The sequence below is a fragment of the Camellia sinensis genome, chromosome 12, assembly GCF_055761805.1.
Source record: "Camellia sinensis isolate YWXY chromosome 12, ASM5576180v1, whole genome shotgun sequence".
Classification (NCBI taxonomy): domain Eukaryota; kingdom Viridiplantae; phylum Streptophyta; class Magnoliopsida; order Ericales; family Theaceae; genus Camellia; species Camellia sinensis.
In genome coordinates this window covers 98,442,476-98,460,495 of record NC_138972.1, presented here as the reverse complement: position 1 = coordinate 98,460,495, position 18,020 = coordinate 98,442,476, and the positions used below count along the sequence as shown (strand labels likewise).

Sequence of the window (18,020 nt, the reverse complement as noted above, 5' to 3'; positions counted from 1 at the left end):
AAAACTATGGAGAATTGTCATAATGAGAATTTAACTAAAAAGGAGCAAATTTTTTTTTTTTTATATTTATTTTATATTTTTAAATGTTAAAAGAAGTGCCAATCTGGATATGAGAGTTACAAAGCTCCTTGCACCATTCAGCTAAAAGTCTATCCTACTACTGATATATTCCACTGTCAACCCTAAGATGATTTGTCAGATGATATGGCTTATTCACCTGGTTTTGCACGCCTTGAGGGTTGGGAACTAGATCCACCAACAACATTTGCCTCAAGATCCTCGGAAGCTTCACTTCCAGGAGCCTTTTGTTTCTCTCCCAATTTGCTGGAAACTTGCACTGATGCCGTGTTGGCGTTAACCTTGGCATTTTCACTTTCTTGTTGGTCCAACTGAGAGGCTCCTGATTCATTATTGGAAGTAGGGGAATTTGGAATTGCATCCATCATCTCAGCAGAAGAAGGGTTTTCCAGGGCGGAGGATGACGAGGTCTTAAGAAAGTCACCTCCTTTGCATTGCTTCTCAAACATCATCTGGAGGTTTCTCCCTTGTTCTTCTATTCGCAGCTGTAGCTTTCTTTGGATCTGCAGAAAGATGTTCAATATTCATCGATAATAGAGATGGCTAAGGCAAAAAGAGCCGCCAATTTGATTTACCACTATCATGGTAGCAAGCAGCAAATAATTTTCTAACTAGTCCAATGGGCACTTGATTATAAACTAGAAAGTCAGTAAGTATCATTTGACAAAAGCAAGACCACCCTGCTGTAATTTCGGTAATTTCTAAACATCCATATAGATGATATAAAGGTAAAATCCACTTTACCTCTTGTGGTATGGCCTGGTAATTTCTAAACATCAATATATATATGTATAATTTCCATTTTTTAATAAGTTACCGTGTGTACAGAAATGGTGGTGGTGCTGCTTTCCATTTGCATATTTTTAGAAGACAGGAGGGTCCAGTGCAATATCACAGGGCCATGAAGTGGATTTTCCCATTAGATACAATCACTATGAAGTTTATTGGGACATTAAGGCTGTGTTTGGATGATAAATTTGGATAGGAGTTTCAAAAGGGAAAGGAAAAGACAAGGAAAATGCAAATTAAAAATAAGTTAAATTTTTTCTCCATGTCCCTCACCTTTTCCTTTCTCTTTCGAAATACCTATCCAAATCCATGATCCAAAAACAACCTAAGTGAATCTATGGTATTCAATATTGAGAGTTTGTTCTCAGAAGTATGGATTATGAGGGTTCCTGTGTTGCCATTTGTTGCACTAAAAGGGAAATATGAGATTCTTTTACGTTATCAATAGAATCCCAAGCCTTAAGCATCTACCTTTCAAACATCAACATGCTATTTCTGGGACATCTAATATAGATAAGGTATGGTGTACAACCAGGATATTAAGTTTTCTCACCCAACTTGCTTTTTGACAACTACCAAAAACTTATTTTTGGGGGTAAAAAAAAAAAAAGACTATGGGTACCCACAAATTATCTTCAATAGCTTAATATTATATATATATATATATATATATTAATCAATTGAGAGAGTGTGCGTAACTAGCAAGTGAAACACACAAATAGAAATCTATGAACTCAAAATGCTCAAAGATTAACAAACATAAAGGAGAATAGGCAAAATAATATGCAAATTTGGTATTAAGAGGTGAACTCAATAGTACTCTACTCCATTGTTACTGGAAAATGCTAATACTCTAGTGATTTACGTTTTGGAACACATGTTCTGAAACATACCATACTTCCGTTCCAAAATGGTGAATTTAGCAATAAAAAGCGATCCCAAAATTTTTTCCCCATATATTTCATTAAGGTGTCGTTTGGTGGTAACGTTTACGTTTTCAGTTTATATTTATAAAAATTTTATAAACTAGTTTTTGTTTATTTTTGTTTATTTTTAGAAAAACATAAACTACAAACGCGTTTGGTAATTGACAAAATGTTTACAAAATTTAAAAAATATAAAAAAGAGTGAAAAATGGCAAGTGGTGGCAAGTGACGTCGAAAGACGGTAGGTGGTGGGTAGATGGTGGTGGTGGTGGATGGTGGTTGGTGGCGGGTGGTGGGTGATGGCAAGTGGGCGGTGGCGGTGGCGGTGGCGGTGGCGGGTGGTGGAAAGTGGTGACGGTGGGTGGTGGTACCTGGTGGTAGTGGGTGGTGACGGGTGGGTGGGTGGGTGGCGGTGGCGGGTGGTGGGTGATAGCGAATGGGTGGTGGTGGTGGCGGGTGGTGGGTGGTGGTGGCAGGTGGGTGGCGGATGGCAGATGGCGGGTGGTAGTGGGTGGTGCTGGGTAGGTGGCGGGTGTTGGTAGTGGGTGTGTGGGTGGGTGACGACGGCAGGTGGTGGCGAGTGGGTGGTGGTGCCGGCAGGTGGGTGGTGGTGGGTGGGTGGTGGGTGGTGATGGTGGTTGGGTGGGTGACGGTGGCGGGTGGTGGGTGGTAGCGAGTGGGTAGTAGTGGGGGTGGTGGCAGTGGTGGCGACGGGTGGTAAGTGGTGATGGCAAGTGGGTGGCGGATGGCGGGTGGTGGCGGGTAGGTGGCGAGTGGTGGTGGTGGTGGGTGGGTGAGTGGGTAACCATAGCGGGTGGTAGGTGGTAGCGAGTGGGTGGTGGTGGTGGTGGTGGTGGCAGGTAGGCGGCGAGTGGGTGATGATGGTGGTGGTGGCGGGTGGGTGGGTGCCAGGTGGCTGGTGGTGGCAGGTGGTGGATGGTGGTGGCAGGTGGGTAGTGAGTGGTGATAGCAAATAGGTAGCGGGTGGTGGTGGCGAACGGTAGATGGTAGTGGCGGGTGGTGGGTGGTGGTGGCGGGTGGTGGGTGGTGGTGGCAGGTGGGTGGTGTGTGGTGGTGGCAGGTGGCAGGTGGTGGTGGTGGTGGTGGTGGTGGTGGTAGGGGAGTGGGGAGTGGGTGGTGGCGGCGGAAGACGGTGGTAGAAAATGGTGGCGAGTGGTGGCTAGTGTTGGGTGGTTAAAAAAAAAAAAACTGAAAACTCAAAATGGAAACACATTTTTTGTGTTTTCATTTTTTTGACCAAATTTATAAACTAAGACCACTGATTTATAAATAAAAAATTTTACCAAACAAGTTTTTATTTGAGTTTTTAAAATTTTTGTAAATATAAACAGAAAACTGAAAACGTAAGGTTTCCTCATTTTTATTGATCATCCTTAAAGGTTTCCTTACACGAAAGAAAACCGAATTTCATCAACTAAATTCTAAGGAGAGTGGGTTTTGGCAAAACAAAACATAAAAAAATGGCTCATAGAAATATATTGTTACATGATTAAATTGAATTTTATTTTTTATTTTTTAAACATTTTATTGGATGTCTAATTGTTAAAAAAAGAAAATTACTCTAGAAGTACTTTAAATTCTAGTAGTATAATTTATACAATTCTACCCTTATTGTACCACATTCTAGAAAATATGGGATACCACGTTCTCATTTATGTAAGAAAATGATCCACATTCCAGACAACATAGCTATCGTCTTATTTTCTGCAATTTCTTTGGCTGTGATTAACTAAGCCTTAACAAGCATCAAACTGCCAACAAGAAGGCATGACTGAAAAACTAAAACAAAAAACTGTTTCAGAGAAACAAATTCATACCTCTAACTGGTCATGCAGGCGCTTCTGGACTTCCACCTGTAATCGTAATGCTTCAGTGATGTCAATACCCCTGTTCACACAGAAGCAAGAGGTCTGAATAAATTCAATCTAGCAATCTATATGGGAGATACCCGATACAAAACTTTTCTAGTAGCCTGAATTGCATCAAGAGGTAGAAAGCTTCAAATGCATTAAAAGAAAATATGTCAAAATCATAAAAAGAAAAATGCAAAACAATACATATCCTAACAGTGGTATGCAGACACAAGTCAGAACAGCATCACTGATTCACTATCAATACTGAAATAATTCCAAAAGCTACAATGCACAACCAATCTTGACCAAGAAATTTGTTTGAACTTCTTAGGCTACTTTAGATGGCAGGAGGAGCTGCTTAGAGCATGAATGGACTGGAATGGAATGCCCATTCTAACTTTGCATTCCCTTTCCCTTGTTTGGTACCTCTTATTTAAGTGGGAATAGCCATTCCAATAAAATGGCTATTACAACAAAATGTGGGAATACCTATTCCTTCTTCCAACCTAAGGAATGGCCATTCCATTCCATCATGGAATTATCATAAATTTTATTATTTTTTTTGTTAGCACTTAAAAAAAATATTATTATTTAACTACTACCACCATTCCATTCTCTAACCACTGCCACCGCCACCCTATTGCCACCACAACCATGACTACCATGACCACCATGGTCGCCGCCACAACCATTCTATGAGTTTTATAGGTATAACCAAACATGAGAATAAGAATTATCATCCTATTCCTATGTAATTTCATGTTGGCAACCAAACAATGGAAGGGGAATGGACATTCCATTCCATTCAACCTTGTATTTCATTCTTACTCTCATTCCATCGTTACTTCATTTCATTCCATTGTACCAGGCATGCTATTAATGCAACAAGTTGAAAACAAAAAGCTTCATCAAGAACACCAAAATTGATTTCAGATGAATAGCAAAGATATAAAAATAATTGCCACAGAGGAAATATAATTAAGAATCAAGGTTCCATTTATTTAAAAGTCAAAAAAGCCATTGAACGGAGGAATGATTTATTGTATGTGGTCATTCTAATATCATTTCTACAATTTAGACTCTTACTTTCATTATAAAGTAGTAACTCAACAGAAATTCAACAATTAAGGCAGTAAAACTCAATTAGAAAAGAAGAACATGCTTGGACGATGAAGATAATCATTACCAATCAAAACAACATGCTTAAGAAAATTTAATACCTTTAAATTCAATATCCTGAAGTTCTGGTGGTTTTGAGATTAATCAAAAGTTCATGGTGCAAGTCCCCCATTTGCCATTTGATTGTTAATGAAACTTTTTTAATTGTAATTAAACCTCCATTCAAGAAGGAAGAAACAAGTAACATACAAAGAAGATAACCAACTCTTATTGAAACTATCCACAGGGAGTTCTATTAACAGTTCTCACATACTCTTGGGCTTAGTAGCATGGGGTTGGATAATTGACACAAACAACAGATAAAAGGGCACCATATTGTGAAACAACATGGATTAACAGATGTTGAGAGTGACGCAGGTATTCAAATTTGTTGAGGTTTGACTGTATTGAGTCAAAGACAGTTCCCACATCAGGGGTTTGACTATAGTGAGTCAAGGACAGTTCCCACTACATGGGGACACCTCACATTAGCATTTTCAACTGTGTCCAATGCATAGAGGGTGGGCAGCGATAAGGTTGCTCCATTGCGACCTACCATCCAAGCTTTCCTTTAAATTAATTTAATCCTTTTTCATTATTTTTATGATTTATAGGTGTTACAGTTGTACATAAAAAATTAAATTTTTTTTGCCATGTCAAGTTCTGCATTTTCTGAATATCTTCTCGCCGTGTTGCATTCATGTCTCGTGTCTGTGTTTGTGTTTTTTAGATTTTTTATATTCTAGTTAAACAACCCATCAGCCAATATATAATTCCTGGTTCCCCAAAGTTGATGTCAAACATCAAACCAACAAAATCTCTAAATACTTTGGCCCGCAACAGTAGTTTAACTAGGTTCAAATACCATACCTTCATGAAAAAGGAAAAGGAAAAGAAAAACCCTAATAATGTTGACTGGTAAGAAACAAAATATACTTCTTTTGACTAACTAAACCACCGAATCATGAAACACATAAATTGGAGATAAAAGTTATAACCCATGTATGTCTTCCGAACTCCAGAAAACTGTATACAATCTAAGCATCAATTTAATCAACTCTTAAAAACAAAACATTTTCATTCTAGATGAGATTTACTAGTACTATGAGAGCAGGTCTATATTAACTCAATTATTGAGGCAACAATAGGTAAACTAAGGTCTCTGAAAATATAAATGAACCACGACTAGCAAATGCTTCAGAAAAGCATGATATCTTAAGGCAATCCCTTCAAGAAAAAGACAAAAAAGCTATGTTGCATGATGGATTTATTTATAAGTTCTTCCAAGTCAATAAACTTACATTTTCAAGTCCAGAGATGTCAATTCCTCAATAGGAGTCAACCTTTTCTCTGAGGATCCTGCAAATCAAAAGAAAAGACCAACTTCATTAAACTACTGCCACTCTTACAAATTTTCACATATTATGGCCCATAAGGTAAACAAGTTGCATATACCACCAAAGGAAAAAGTCAGACTTTCAGATAGGAATTTGAGCCCCCCCCAAAAAAATAAAATGTGAGGAGGAAAAGGAGTTGACTTAATATATGAAGACAGTTTGCCTTACATAGGGCAGTGCTGAAACAATAGAATCCAAAGAAGTATGGAACCATAAGCATCAAGTGATCAATAGGAAGATAATATAAAAAATTATTGCATTAAATATCTACATCACCGAGTAATTTCCAGATAAAGGAAAGGGCATTTTGATAACAGAGTGAAGAATAGTTACAGAAAATACAAACTGAATTAAAAAGACAACTTTTACTCTTCTTTTCTTTTTTTCCAAATTTAAGTGGGAAAAAAGTTCACAAATTTTGTAAAAACGACACTTAAAATTGCAAAAAAAACAATTATACAAAGCCAATCATGTTTTAAAATTGAAAACATCATATAAATGGGATAAAAAACAGAGAGAGAGAGAGAGATAATTGGGGAACATATACAATTCTTCCACATGATTGTAACAGGCTATACTACAAAGTTCTAACACACCTGCAGGAAAAGAAAAAGGAAAAAAAAGAGAGTAATGAAACCGCACACACAAAAAAAGCACTTACCAACTCTTTTTAAAAAAATACAGTACAAAAAAATTACTTAAAAAAATCATTACCAACTTTAGCATGGAAAGATTGATAATTCATCGTAACTTGTAAATCTATTATCCTGAAAAGTGAATGCATTCAACTTGTGTTTTTATTTTAGGAGGTCATTTTCTCAAAAATAGGCTGGACTTGATGTTTCATTCACCTCATGCTGTGCCAATGCTCCACTAACAATGCATAAAACATCATAATTATAGTTGTACAGAGCTCATTGAAGAAAGGAATTACAACATAAATACAAAGAGGATGAGATGGTGCAACTAAGTGTACAGAAAAGAATATCAGGAAGCTATTCTTGTTTACCGTCTGATGACTCTGGCCTGTATCTGGCTGTTCTATACTTCTGCAATTCAACAAATAAGAAATTCCCCAATTCAATGATGCAAAATAAAATATCCAATTCTGAGAGGAATGGACATCAAGATAAAAAAACAAGTGAACATACCTGAAGGTGGCTCTTCACATGATAGATTGTCAAACTTTCTACTTTCATTAGCTTCAGTACACCCTTAGGAGTAGCTTCTGCAGTTCAAAAAGTAGCCTCATATTATTATTATTTTTTTTGATAAATAAATGGATTTTATTAGAAAAGCATCAAGATGATGCAAGGAATACAAAAACCACCCACAAAGGGCCAACCAAACTATCTAAGTAAATCCTCCACAAAATCTACAAAAACCAAAACACTTGGATCGGCTAAACCCGTAACCCAACTATGCAAAACCAGCAACAACCGACTCTCAAGCCAGGAAACGGAACGGGTTTAGCCAACTCACAAGCAAATGAGATTAAGAAGTACTGTAAGGTGAGAAGAGCTACATACTTTCGCTGCCGCCAAGCTTATTGACCGCTTCAACAAAAGCCTCATGAAGTTCAGGCGTCCAACGCATGCGCGGTTTGATCGGTGCACTACTTGCTGAGGTTGTGGAACTAAGAACACCACAAGGCTCTCCAGATGGAGCTGGAATCTGCTGGGGTACTTGGGGCTGGACTGCCAAAAAATTTGTTGATGGTTTCACCCCCTGATATGCTATCTACAGTAACACACAAGGACACAAGGACACAATAATACAAATCGAGCAAGTTATGATACACTTCTTATAAATAACTTGGACAAAAGCTAGTGAAAAAACAGTAAAATGATGAAATGAAATCTTAATAGTCTTGCATCGTGAGGAGACTCACCTTTGGTTCTGGATCTTCAACACTGCTATCAACAAAAAGTTCATTCCAATTAGTTGTCAAGGAATCATCATCATTGATTAGCTGGTCTGCCCAATCGTGCCAGTCGGTTCGTTTACTAAGGTCTTCAGTTGCCATGGTACAAACACCATTATTGCAGCTTCCTATTTGACAGTTCCGGGTAGGAGCATTAACAGGATAATTGAAGAAATCTGGTGGTGAATCTGCACACCAGGAATAATTGTTGCTCGATGCTGTAGATTGGAGCATCCCAGAATCACAACGATCTAGTGGCATTGATGTACCACTTTTTGATGACTGAGAAATAAAGGGATACTTTCTTGAATGCTTTTCAAGATGTGCAATGGAAGAAAAATGGAGATTATTGGAGAATCCTGACATAGATGAAAACATAGGACCAGCAACCTCGCTGTTGGAGGGTAAAGAAGAAAGAAGACCCACAGAATTTGCATTAATTTCCCTCTCCATGGAAACCTGTTGAGAGTCGGGCAACTGAGGATATTTCTCTTCAGAGGGAAGAATGGGTAAAGATGATGATAGAGCTCCAGAAGCTCCAAGATTGCTGAGTTGTCCTGTACTTGAGCTCTGAATAGATAAAGCAGGGCGAGCTTCCATTTTTTCCACTTCTAATTTAACAAGCCAGCACAGTTATTCAATCAATTGAGGCTAGCCTAGAACATTTAACAATACTTGAAACCTACACCATAATGAAGGTTAAACAAATTATTGCTTCTCCAAAGATAGAGAAGAAAATGCAACACATCAATAAAAATTTGAAACTAAAACATGGAAATGTTTCTCCTTGGACCAGAAATTAAAAATTAGCTCGAGAGCTAAAAGAGCTATTATGAATAGACATCACGAATAAAATAAAAATCTTATAAACTAGCCCAAAAGAAACAGCAAATATAATCTACTCCAATGTTTCAAGGTGAGAAACCTAAAATTTACATGGAAAAATATTATAAACAATTAAAATATGCACTACCTTCCAAAAAGTCTCCTAAAGATACTTCTAAAGACCTAGTTTTTTTTTTTAAAAAACTTTTTGGCCAACAAAAAAAAAAAGAAAAAAAAAAAGAAGAAAAACGAACAAACACAACAAACAAAAAAGAAGAAGAAACGATTCAAATGTTGGGTTTGTGGGGCCAAATTAGTATTGTACACTTCAACATGCTGTTGTGAATTGAATTAAGGGTATTACAATAATTTGTTGATGTAAACCCTAACATATATATTATTGTCTTCATGGCAACTGTATTGTACTATTCTCTTCTTTCAGTATAGTAGAACTAGTGTGAGCCGTGGACATGGGCAATCTTGCCGAACCACGTAAATCTGTGGGTCACGTTTTCTTGTTTGTGATTGATTCTTCTTGCTTCTTTTTTTTTTTTTGGTGCATGTGTGTGTGTGTGTGTGTGGTTTATTCCGCAACATCAGAGTAACACGTCCATGACAAAGATTGGCCCTGCAAAAAACAAAGAATGGAGAAAACTTCAGTCTCACGACACCAACACGTTCATCATAGAATCCTCTCTGAAATACATGTGAAACTATTTGAATCTTGATATTGTTGAAGAATTTTACAAGCAACAAATGCCACTTATAAGAACTTTCAGTACTTTTTTCCCTGGCAAAAAATTTCAGTACTTGTACTGCTTATTTACTGAAAGTAGCTGGAATTTGTTAAATGTTACCTCACTTGACAAGCTGAAGCTTAAAAGTAGTCCTTCAAGTACTTACTGCTTTAGGCATTTCCACAAGGGAATTTTAAAAGGTTTTAGGCTCCAATACCTCACCCTTATAGCCCGCAAACAATAGTCATCATTGGTGTGTAAAAGAATACTGAAGATGAACAGAACTTTGTGGTACATTTTATGGTAGACGAGGGTGAATCATGATATTTTGTGATATTTAATGATGAGACACCATCAAACATTAAAGGAACAGTTGAGACCAAGGTTCTGAAAAGCGATTACGGTCGCCGTAACGGTGACGGTGGCGCGGTTGTAGTTACGGTTACGGGGTGTAAAGGCCGTAGCGTAACGGTTGCGGTAACCGGAGCCGAGAATTTTTTTATTTTTCGCATAATTTGAAAAAAACTTACCGATATGCATATTTTTTTTCCATGATCATATTTATTGAGTTTAAAATAAATATTGATCAAGTTTTGTAAATTTTTAAGTATGATCCAATATATTTCATATTTTTAAATCACTATAAACTGAGTTTTTTACATTTTATTTTAATAATTAATGACTTTATATTATATAAAAAATCAATCACTAACTATTATATATAAGATAAACAATGACAAAAGCTAGAGAATAAAAAAGAGCCTAAATATATATATATATATATATACATACTTTAACCAAGTCAAATAGATGATGACCACACTTATTATTATTATTATTTTCAAACAATATATAGATAGACACACACAAACAAAATGGTTGAGTGATAGTAGCCGAATAGAATAGCATAGGTTTTACACCTTCAACAAATCAATAACATGTTCTTCATCTTCTCTCTTCTCTCTTCTCTCTCTATCTCATGCTCCTCCATCTTCTCTCTTTATCTTCCCTCTTCTCTCTATCCCTCTTCCCTCATTTTCAGCTTTTTTTGTGTGTTTTTTTGAAAGAAGCAGTTCGGAACCGTTACGTAATAGTGCGTAACAGGCCGTTACGATTGTTACAACACCGTTATGACCGCTATGGCAGTCGCTGCGGCCGACACACCTGTGAATCTCAATCACATTGCAAAAGCGGCCGTAACGGGTGGCAGTAACTACCGCAACTGTTACGTAACGGCGTTACGTAACGATTGCGGCCGCTTTTTAAAACCTTGGCTGAGACCTTCCAGTGGCAAAAGGTTTCAAAATTCTATGCCAGGGAAGGACATTACTATAGCAATTCCCCCAAAGTAATACACACTAAATTTGTGGTATTTCTTGATTGGAAAATGACAGCTGTTGACATATCTTGTAATTATCCATGACTAAGTTCATCATCGTGAGGAAGCTGAAAGGCCTAGCAAGTTAATGGAGTTTTAATGTAACAAATAAATTCATGAGACCAACGGCCCACTTGTAAATACAAAGGGATAACCATGAAAAAGAGCATTTCTTTCAATGGACCCACCCAGTGTTGGCAATTGAATTAGGTTCATGTAAGCATGACAGACGAGCAGCCTGAAATGAAAAAAGGAGTTCATTCAACACATGATGGTATTACATGTAAAACAAGTGATATATGTATCCAAGTAGAAGAAAATTTGAGGTTTTGATCCAACATAAACACCAAAAATTACACATGGATGCATGACACTAGCAAGAGTAGCATGTCTTCTAGGTGTCCTTCTAAATAAGGGCAGCAAACATGAAGTAAATATTGGATGTAACGGTGATACCACGTGGTGGTATCACCATCCAATGAACAATCTTGATTTGCTAGAGGGACCACAACAATATTGGGTTAGTGGGAAACAAAGACTTGTCCACTTAGTCCCTTTGAGGTATTTTATTGGCCGGTGACACTACGTAGGATGGTGTCACCATTACACTCAATATGTTCCAACTTTATAAAAGTAAGCAGCCTAGTAGAAAAAGAAAAAAAAAAAAAAAAAAACACTCAAATCAAATTTGTGGGCAATTCGAGCCTAGCTTGAGTTCAATTTATTGAGCTTAAGCTTGGGCTGGGCTTGGGGCCTTGGGTAGACAAACTTGGGTTGGAAGTCGGACTTAGGCCGACCTAGACAACTCTAATCACAACTGAAGTTGGTATTGGACATCCCCTCAACCCACCCGAACTTGCCTGAGTTGCAACCCTAGTAAATACTGCAGGGGATGCCAATGGGTCAGGTTTTTTCGGGTTTCACACACAAATTAACTTTAAACTCAACTATTTTAATGATACGATTTGTACACCCCTATACTTTACCCTACCTTATGGACACTCTCCCAAACTTTTTTTTTTATTATTAAAATTGGGTTGGAACAAATATAATCGGGTCGGGTAATTTTGCCAGCAATTTGCACCCAACTAATAGAGAGAACTCAAGAATTATGATTCTCAGAAGCATTTGAAACCTTCAAAACCATCACACACAACAACAAAAACAAAAAATCTACAGTAAATATTAAAGACCAATTTAAAGTCAAATTCTAGTGATAAAAAACCTAAAATATTAAAGTCATTGTGTGGTACTTGTAGAGATGGCAATTTAAACCCGGCCTGATGGGGACCCGACCCCGATTAACACGGGATTTCCCCGAAAAATACCCCCGAGGGCCGGGGACGGTATTCAAAAAAAAATCCCCAATCATTTTTGGGCCGGGGACGGTGATAAGTTCTTCCGCCCCGGCCCCGTTCCCCGTCCCGTTTCTCCCCGCCTCCCTCTCCCTCTCTCATTTCAGATCTAATATATTATACTCATCTAATATAATATAATATAATATTATATTTAAAAATTATAATATATACTCATCTCTCTCTTATTTCAGATCTCATCTAACAATCCCAAAACCAAAACACACCTCTCATCTCTCTCATTTCAGATCCCTCTCTCTCTCTCATCTCAGATCCTCTCTTCCTCCGCCGCTCTGTCTCTTATCTCTCCGCCGCCATGGTCGCACTCCGCCACTTGCTCTCAAGCTCGTTGCACCAGAGCTTTGACAGCTCCGCCGCTCGTCGCTCCACTACAACCAAAGTCTCCGTCTCTCTGTCACTTTGACAGCTCCACCGCCATGGTCACTCTCTCAAGCTCGCCGCCCGTCACCGATCAAGACCTCTCTTCTCTCCCTTTGTGTCTGTGTGTGTGTGATGATGATGATGATGGCGACTCAGATCTCAGATTTGCAGATGTGTGTGTGTGTGTGTGTGTGTGTGTGTGTGTGTGAGATGATGATGATGATGATGATAATGACGACTTAGATCTCACATGTGTGTGTGTGTGATGAAGACGACTCACTCAGCTCTGTAACTCTGTCACCGTCGGGAATTTTACGGGGTCGGGGAAACCCGATCCCCGTTAGGGAACGGGGGTGGGGGGAGTGAGGGGTTCCCCGTCGGGGATCGGGGAGTTCCATACTTTCGGGGATCGGGGACGGGGACGGGGACGGGGAGGGCAATCCCAGGCCCCGCCCCGCCCCGTTGCCATTCCTAGGGACTTGCATCCCCATATGAAACCAACTCTTAAAAACCCAACTAAACACAATTCAATCAAGTGTTTATCATAACTCATTCACTCAGCAGTATGTATATTTTTCACTGTACTGCCCCCTCCAATCACAAGCTAACTAAATCACAAGTCATCAATAAAAACAGCAAATCACCAAAAATCGAGTTCCTAAAATCCCCATATTTGAAGCATGCACAAGCATCAAATATGTATTCTAACATCACAATAATTTCCATGAATTTAGCAATACATAATAGAGTGAGAAAGAGAGAAACCCAATTATTCAACATGCAGGCAATAATAAAGATTATAAAAAGAAACAAAATTGAAGCAAACCCAATATGGGTTATTCAATTGACAGCAACAACAAACATAAATCATCCAGATTCAACACTCTAGGTAACGCAAAATTGAGCAGAATCACGAAATGGGTATTCGAAATTCTTACCTAAAGATCACAGAAAGCCGAGAAACTGAGAATGATTGACAGAACTCTATACATACATATATATATGATAAATCATCTTGTAATTGGACAGGTGGGTTTAGTCGGGGCTCAGTCACCGATCTCCGACGCAGTGAACGGTGACGAGTGTTGTTTTTTTTGGCTTTGATTAGCTTTTGCCTTGTGGTAGAGAAGAATCCACGCGCCATATGGGACGCGTGGAATCATTTGAGAAAGGTTGGTGACTGTCAGGTGCGTGGATCGTCCTCTAGATCTAGTCTAGACATTGATAAGGTATCTGTGATTGGACAGTGAGGATACTCCCGTGGGGATGCACGTGGGTTTAGAATTGGGAGATTGTTGTGTATTTGCTCCAGTTGCCCACGAGGATCTTGTATGTTTAGACCAACTCCAACGCTTCATAAAATTTGACATTAAATTTAAAATTTGGTGAAAAAGTAATTTTTAGGTGCTTTAACGGTTTCACTAAATCAATATCAAATCGAGAATTTACCAAACCTTTCACCAAAATGAGAACACGCTCTAGGTTTCACCAAATCAGTGTTTGTTACCGTTGGGGGAGACAAACCGGTCGACCAGCCGGTTGACCAACCGGTCGACCATAAAACGGTTCAAACAGTTAAAAAAAAAATAAATTTTGCCTTACCGGTCGACCAATCGGTTGTCCCGGAAAAAGTTCAGACTGTTCAAAAAAAAGGTTCAAACAATTCAAAAAAAAAAATTTTTTTTTGCCTTCACCGGTCGACTAGCTGGTCGACTGGCCGGTTGACCAACCGGTTGTCCCGGTGCAAATTTGATGAAAATTTGATGAAAATGAACCATTGGAGCACTCGGTATCAGATTGAGAAAAAAATCATTTTTTTACTCAGATTTGATGAAAATTTTGGTAAACCGTTGGAGATGCTCTTAGACCATCTCCAACGCTTCATCAAATCTGGCATCAAATTTGAAATTTGGTGAAAAAGTGACTTTTTGGTACTCCAACGATTTCACCAAATCAATATCAAATCGAGAATACACCAAATCTTTCACCAAAATGAGAACACGCTCTAGGTTTCACCAAATCACTGTTTGTTACCGTTGGGGGAGACAAACCGGTCGACCAGCCGGTTGACCATAAAACGGTTCAAACAGTTCAAATAAATAGGTTCAAACAATTTAAAAAAAAATTTTTTTTTTTGCCTTACCGGTCGACCAACCGGTTGTCCCGGAAAAAGTTCAGATAGTTCAAAAAAAAGGTTCAAACAATTCAAAAAAAAAAAAAAAATTTTTTGCCTTCACCGGTCGACCAGTCGGTCGACTGACCGGTCGACCAACCGGTTGTCTTGGCGCAGATTTGATGAAAATTTGATGAAAATGAACCATTGAAGCACTCGGTATTAGCTTGAGAAAAAAGTCATTTTTTTACTCAGATTTGATGAAAATTTTGGTGAACCATTGGAGATGCTCTTACTCGTTAAAAAAAATAATAAAACGTAGGTGTTAATTTTGGTTAGGCTTTGTGTGGACGGGGATTTGAGAAATACTTTAAAAAGGGAAAGGAAAATAGATAGATAAAATGAACATAAAATATATTTATATTTCATCTGATTTCACAACTAATTATTGGATTCTTCTGAATCACGGCCATGTGGTGCTTAGAAGTGTTGTGATTGGTGGAGAATGTATGACTCATAATTTTGAGTCGAGTGATTGAGAAATATGATGTGTCATGGCATATCATCTAGTTTCACAATTAGTTATTGGGTTCTTCTGAAGTACAGCTACATGGTTCTCCAAAGTGTTGTGATTTGTGAAAAAGGTAGGATCCATGATTTTGTGTCGAGTGATTAATAAACATAATGTGTCATGATGTATGATGATTAATCTTGGAGTATGAACACATGACACTCTAGGAGCATTGAATAGTTTTTCTAACTATACATATATTTTTCTTTCCCTTTTCAAATCCCTGTCAAAATCTCCCAATTAAACACAGTCTTAGTGTTTCATGGAGAATTTTAAGAAAAATTACACCATAGTGGATCACAAAATATATATATATACAAAAAGTAATAAATATTTTAAATATTAATTATAAAACTTATAAAAAATTTCATTAATGTGTAATAATTTTTTAAAAAATTTATAAGGAATACTTGGTGAAAAATCTAATACTAAGAGGTCATATGTTTTAATTTAATATATATATATATATATATATATTTTTATTAATAAGTAAACATGTTAAAAAGTTATCGATGTCGACGGTTGATGACAGTAAGATGAATATATATGTGACATTGAATAGATAGGTGATATATGTACAAATAGGCATACATTTAAATAAATAGGTAACACGTGTACTAAGAGCATCTCAACGCAGGAGGCAAATGGAGAGAATTAGGCATTTTGCCTATTGAAGCTGCATTTCTAGGGCTTCAATGTATAAGGCAAATGGTGAGGCATTTTGCCCATTCTCGTTTTGGCTCTTCACAAGTAGCCAACCTCCATTGCTAAGCAAAATGTGTTCCCACCAACTCAGGTGATTCTCTTTCTCTTTCTCTCTCCTTCTTCCTTTCTTGTTCTTCCCCATCAACAATCTCTCTCAACCCACCTCCTGCACTACGAAACCCTTCCCATTCTGTTTGATCTCGCTAAGCTTAGTTTACTTCTTGCGATTCAGGAAGATTCAAGAGGTCTGGACATTGGATTTCAAGGTCAGAACTCTTTGAACCCTAAATCATTACCTTTGCTTCACTTTGATTTCTTTCTTTGTTTCCTGGTATGTTTGTCATCAATTTATTGGACTCAATGAGGTTCCTATTATTGCCGTATATTGGGTCCCCAACCCAAATATCTGGTGGTGGTGGGTGGCTTTGAAATGTTGTCGCCACTCTTAAACATTGTACCAAAGGAGTCCTTTTCAAACTAACCGGTTTTTACTATGCCTTCTCTTATACCTTTCCAATCAATTTCGACTACGGCTCTGAATGTTGAACAGCTTTCAGAGTGAGATCATTTCTTTCCATTCATGGGTTTTGCAGTGCTCGAGTTTTCCTCAATTGGGTTATGTTTGATTTTTCATTCTTTTCCTCTTACTATGATGATTGTACAAAGCACACGAAAGTTTGTTTCTTGTTCTTTAATATGCTTTTTTCATCTACATATTATTAGTTTCAATCCTTCATATTTGACCTGTTATTCTTTTTGTTATTATTTATTTATTTATTTATTTATTTATTAATAACTTGATTTTTGCCTCTGGGTTTTGAGTTCAAGCCTTCGTCATTTGTTTTGAATTTATAATTGTTTTTACTTCAAGATTTTGATCAATTGTAACTGAAGAAAAATTCAAGTTTTGTTCTAAAATTTTTGAGAGAGAAAGAGAGAGAATGGATTTATGGGTTGTTGCAGCAGCAGTTGGAGTTGGGTATTTAGCCAAGTATTGGCAAAACTTGTCTGGGGAAAATGGGTTATCAGATGGGAATTCAATTCGCAGGCAATCCAAATCCCAATATTTGCTTCAGTAGATGCAGGACCAAAATAGTCCATTCTGTGGATCAGTGTGAAAAGGATTGAGAGGAGATGTTTCTTTAGGGGGGAGAACATGATGAATCAGTTTCAAATTGGATGTTTCATGAATTGGACCGACATGGTGGTAGTTTGGTAGCTGGAAATGCATCTACAAGTGACAATGATGCTAAAGTTTTGGCAAATGCAGGGAATTATGAGAATTACAATGTGCTTATGACGAAGAATTTTCCACTAGGATTCCAATGAAAATAAATTTTTTAGGACAATGTGATTGTAATTGGTGAAAAGAATGAGGGTTTTGACAATTTTGGTGATACTTTACTGGAATTTGAGACCTATAGATTAGCAAAGAGCAAGCCTCTTAGAAGTAGAAGGTTTTGCAAGTTTTCTGTTAAACCATTGAACATTTTAGAAAGTTACCTCACTGTTCAGCTGTATAGAGAGCAGGCTCAAAAGAATGAGTTTGAGTTTAGTTCAGTTCCATCATCACTTACACCAACAGTGAGGCCATTGTTGGTAACTGATGGGAATCGAATAATTAGCAGAGATTTTAGTGATTCATTTGGTTATAAGCTTAAGAACAAAGGTGTGATTTCCTTAGAAGAGCATAGTGATACAGTTTTGGAAAAGATTGACTATTTGAAAAAGTTCTTCATGCAACCCAACATATGTGGGCCTTGTAGAATAAGTTCAAACTGTGTATGAGATTTATATAACCTTCGAGTG

General features: G+C 37.6%; 1 protein-coding gene across 10 annotated transcripts; it reads right to left on the bottom strand.

Moving 5' to 3' along the window:
- Window positions 1-29: 29 nt before the first annotated feature.
- On the bottom strand, window positions 30-14,132 carry LOC114289281 (protein PHOSPHATE STARVATION RESPONSE 1). 10 transcript variants are annotated; one of them, XM_028232953.2, is made up of 10 exons: window positions 13,761-14,121; window positions 11,275-11,324; window positions 9,336-9,599; window positions 8,114-8,828; window positions 7,752-7,962; window positions 7,374-7,450; window positions 7,232-7,271; window positions 6,127-6,184; window positions 3,632-3,701; window positions 30-581 (listed from the first exon to the last, which is right to left on the bottom strand). In XM_028232953.2, the coding sequence occupies exons 4-10, from the start codon at window positions 8,744-8,746 to the stop codon at window positions 210-212; spliced, it is 1,461 nt and encodes a 486-aa protein (XP_028088754.1). In that variant the 5' UTR covers window positions 8,747-8,828; window positions 9,336-9,599; window positions 11,275-11,324; window positions 13,761-14,121; the 3' UTR covers window positions 30-209. The 10 variants fall into 10 exon arrangements, with proteins under 10 accessions (XP_028088754.1, XP_082755478.1, XP_028088753.1 ...); XM_082899352.1 differs by having other exon boundaries at window positions 8,114-8,757; window positions 13,761-13,906; XM_028232952.2 differs by lacking the exon at window positions 9,336-9,599 and having other exon boundaries at window positions 8,114-8,757; window positions 13,761-14,122.
- Between the last annotated feature and the right edge of the window lie 3,888 nt (window positions 14,133-18,020).

What these genes read in the sequence shown, in the direction of transcription:
- LOC114289281 (XM_028232952.2), bottom strand. Translation starts at nt 13,966, where the DNA reads ATGGCGCGTGGATTCTTCTCTACCACAAGGCAAAAGCTAATCAAAGCC. An exon ending in CGGCTTTCTGTGATCTTTAG is followed by an intron (nt 11,325 to 13,760) that starts GTAAGAATTTCG and finishes TTTTCATTTCAG; the next exon opens with GCTGCTCGTCTGTCATGCTT. An exon ending in TTGAAGATCCAGAACCAAAG is followed by an intron (nt 7,963 to 8,113) that starts GTGAGTCTCCTC and finishes GTGTTACTGTAG; the next exon opens with ATAGCATATCAGGGGGTGAA.